Here is a 4,176-nt window from a genome sequence, read left to right on the forward strand (position 1 = left end):
TATAGTTAGTAAAAGGAAATAGAGAAGAAATATAGAGGATACCTGGCTATTTTTTTATCTCGATGAAAAGAGTAATACGTACAATATTTAAGATGTAAAGGAAGCGAATCAACAAATGTCATAAACATAAAGCAATCCTACAATTGTTTCCATCGTGATGTTAGGTTTCGATCATCACCGTTTCAGCGATGATAGATGTAAAATAACCCCGCATTATATGTCCGGATATCATCAGTGGCAATGTTTACTTTCTGGTGGTGAACAGCGAAATAACTAAGATGAAGATTGTATCATATATATGTATATATAATATATATATATATATATATATATATATATATATATATATATATATATATATATATATTATATATTATATATATTATATATATATATATATTTATATGTATATATATATATATTATATATATATGTGTGTGTGTGTGTGTGTGTGTGTGTGTGTGCGTCTGTGTGTAGGCGCAGGAGTAGATGTACGCTAAGAAGTATGCCACCGAACCACATGGTTCCAGGTTAAGTCCCACTGCATGACACCTTGGGCAAGTTTCTTTTGTATGTTTTGTAGTATTTAAAACAATTTACATTTATGGAATAACTGAACGTCACGCATCCCGACTTTTGTTAACAGTAAGTTTGCATATACATACATGTGTAAACATAGGTAAACTAGCAGCTAAGCCCGGTTTCACCCGGTCTGTTTGAATGATGTGGGTGTGATCGTTTTCGGCTTGGCATAATCTATAACAGCGTTTCTCAACCTTATTATTTCGGGTCTCCTGTTTCGATTGGAGCCTCCAGCTATATGAAAATTTCTTTCCATCACAACCCCGCCCGCTGTAAGAAAACAGCTTCAGGAGTTGTGAAGAAAGAATTTGTACGTTGTCTGTTTCTGAGAGCTATTGCATCGGACCACTGTTTAATCATTAAAACATTTATTTAATTATGAAGATAGAAAGAAATTATACATTAATCCCTATTTTTGTAAGCAGTTGTATCCATAAAAATTTTCTTTTCAGAGAGCAGAAATTGAAAGATTTGTGAAATGGACATGTGTGCGTGTGTGTGTTTGTGTGTGTGTGTATGTGCGTGTGTGTGTGAGAGAGAAAGAGAGTGAGAAAGAGAGATAGGGTGAATGAGTTAAGGTGTGTGTCATTGAGTTACTTTGGCTGCACAGTGACTACGAAGCTTTTGAGGCGGCAGATGACTGGGTGATTTGAAAGATGTGAAGAAGTGCCATCTTTTCAGAGGAGCGCTTCTTTGTAGGCTAAATTTCTCGTTTTCCCTTCTGATGCACAAATGCCTAGACTTTGTTTGCTGCCAACATGGGAGCATCAAACAGAGAGTTCACCGTGGGAGAACACTTGTTCTGTGAGATTTAAACCAACCATTTGCAATGATTGACCCTCTGCCTTATTTATTGTCATTGCAAAAGAGAGGTTGATAGGAAATTGAAACCGCTTAAATTTGTAGATCGTATCGGAGGGAGTGAGGGACATTGGGGGTAATAAGAACATCTTGAACAGTGGCTGGTACATTCAAGATGTTGCCTGCAGAACTCGGAGTAAATATATTTTTATTATCATCCGCGTGCCGTTACACATTATTTGAGCATCCAAATTCCGCAGCAGCATGATGGGCACGCCACCTTGAGATGGAGTTCCAGAGGCGGAAGTCCTGTGGGCGTTTGGGAATTAAGAAATTCTGTTGTGAAAACGGTCATATCTCCGGGTTTTCATGCGTGTCAATGGACTTGAAGGAGAGTTTTCTCCAGGAAGCAGATCAAAAACTTTATTATTGATAGCGTCGACTGTTTTGTTGTGAGGCGCCAAAATTGCTATTCCTTGTAGGCAAGTTGTATGAAGGCTTTGGCTTGCAATGTCAGGAAAAACTGCAGAAATCAAATCATCTTTGGTAGGCACGAAGTTACCAAATGGTAAATGGATGAAACCATCAGTATCGCCAGATACAGTTCCATTACTAACATCGAGAAGCTGCGCCGAGAATGTGGCCGCATTTTCGTCGCCAAACACGTGAACTCTCATGTTCGTAGTCAGGTGAAGTTTCTCGCTGTGGTGCCATAAGTAGGATGATTTTATGGAAGCATTTACCTCGTCAGCTCTTGTCCCCCGTGGAATGACAGGTAGAGTTTGTCGGAAGTTGCCAGCAAGCAGAACAATCACTCCACCCATCACTCTCATATTCCGTCTCAGGTCTTGAAGAAACCGCTCGAGCGCCTCAAATACTGCCTTATAACACATGGCTTCCTCATCCGAAATGATAAGGCTGCACTCAGTGAGAAGATTCCCCATGGCTGAGCCGCGACTAACATTGCAAGTTGGATTTCCCTGTTTGGTCAAGTCTAGTGGTAATTTGAATGCTGAGTGTGCCGTACGACCGCCATGCAGTAGAGTTGCTGCGATGTCGCTGGATGCAACCGCTATGGCAATCCCATTTCCCTGGAGAATTTTGGCGAGTGGGAGGTTCATGAGAAACGTTTTTCCGGTTCTGCCGGGAGCATCCAAGAAAAAAAATTCGTCCTTCGTTGGAATTGCCACTGGTGAGGAACCTATTGTATTCAATTCTCTGTACTTCCAAAAGTCTAGGCTCATCCTGGGCGTTGAAGCTTTTAAGGGAGGAAAGGGCTGTAGGGAACACCCATACTGTTGTTGATGGCAATTTCTTTGCTCTTTATCCTTTTTTTCGCCGAAATTCTTCCAAAATCAGGGACACGTCTTCAGTAAATTGGGTAGCTGTAAATACCAGTACAGGTACCCTGTTAAGCCCTTTCTTGCATTTCTTCGCCGACTATGATGCTGCAAACTTGTTGGTGGTTGGAGCATTGAAACGTCGCGGGTGCTCACCAGAAGCTCCTCTGTCAGCTTTAATTATCAATTTTAGCTCAGGTTGGGCTTCCAAAAGCAGCAACGCATTCTTCAATTCGTTGACATAAGGGTGTGTTGCATGAAGCATATGTTGGAGTTCAACAACAATTGCTGCGTCAACATCTGAATTTCTGTTGCACCGTTGGATACCTTCTGCGTTTGAACAACCCATGAAGAAAATCTGAAAGAAGTTGGGTTTCTTGGTAGGCTGAGGGTAAAGACTTCCCATGCGATGATAACACTGACCTTGAATCTTGAAGGTGTAATGCATCTTCTTTTTGTAGAGGAATTATATATATATATATATCTTTATATATATAAAACTGAGAATGTGTGTCTGTCTGTCTGTGTGTTTCCCTAAAACTTGAGAACTACACAACCAATTCCATTCAAATTTTACACATGCCGTGTAGTTTCATGAGCAAAAATGTCCAACTTATTGCCTAGAGCCAGCCCATAGCCATATCATATCTTCTCCACAATTTCAGTATTAGGTGTTAAAAGTGAAACAAAAACGTTTCTCTATATTATGTCAGATACTTTCACTTTAACAATAAAATTAATAATAACAATTGATTATATGTAGTAAGTAATAATTAAAATAAAACTAAAGTACATAACAAAAGTACAAATAGCAATTGGTGTAAAATTGCATCAATGATTTGAACTTGAATAAGTGGTTTCACATGAATGGGAATAAATTAAAAATAAAATTAGCGTGCAGTAATTGAATAGTCCAAATGGATGATAAAAAATTAATTAAAGAAAAACTATTGTCTATAAGTATACAATGTAGAGAGAAAAGAAGATTTGAACACATGGAGGAAAGCACCTTCGAAAAGTGTCGTGGTGCGACTATGAAAGATATCTAACCAGAGGCGATAAATTCGCCACAATAGAAGCAATGTTCGAGTCAACGGAGCGTGCAAGGGAGTACTCGACTCGAACTTGCAAAGTGGAAATATTATATTTTACCTTTATATCTGGGAAGCAGGACGTCCCGGGAAGAAAATTTAAAATTCCTTGCCCACCGAAGTAGAGGTAGGCTGGATTGTAGCCACACTTCTATACAAGAGGTAGGACAAGATACAATTGATCGAAATTACAAGAGACGGGGCTAACAATTCCAGTTCTGTTATATATTTTGAGTATTGTTATCACTAGCGATATCAAGATATAACTTTTGATATTTGTATTTATGTGTAGATGTATATGTATGGATGTACATGTAATATGCACACATATATATAACATATATACATGCACGAGCACTATG

The 4,176-nt window shown here is 38.8% G+C and overlaps 1 protein-coding gene across 1 annotated transcript; it reads right to left on the reverse strand.

The window, feature by feature from the left end:
- Positions 1-1,709: 1,709 nt before the first annotated feature.
- On the reverse strand, positions 1,710-2,627 carry LOC115226853. Its single transcript, XM_029797845.1, has one exon. The coding sequence runs from the start codon at positions 2,625-2,627 to the stop codon at positions 1,710-1,712; it is 918 nt and encodes a 305-aa protein (XP_029653705.1).
- Positions 2,628-4,176: the final 1,549 nt, after the last annotated feature.

This window comes from Octopus sinensis, unplaced genomic scaffold, assembly GCF_006345805.1.
Source record: "Octopus sinensis unplaced genomic scaffold, ASM634580v1 Contig00138, whole genome shotgun sequence".
Lineage (NCBI taxonomy): Eukaryota > Metazoa > Mollusca > Cephalopoda > Octopoda > Octopodidae > Octopus > Octopus sinensis.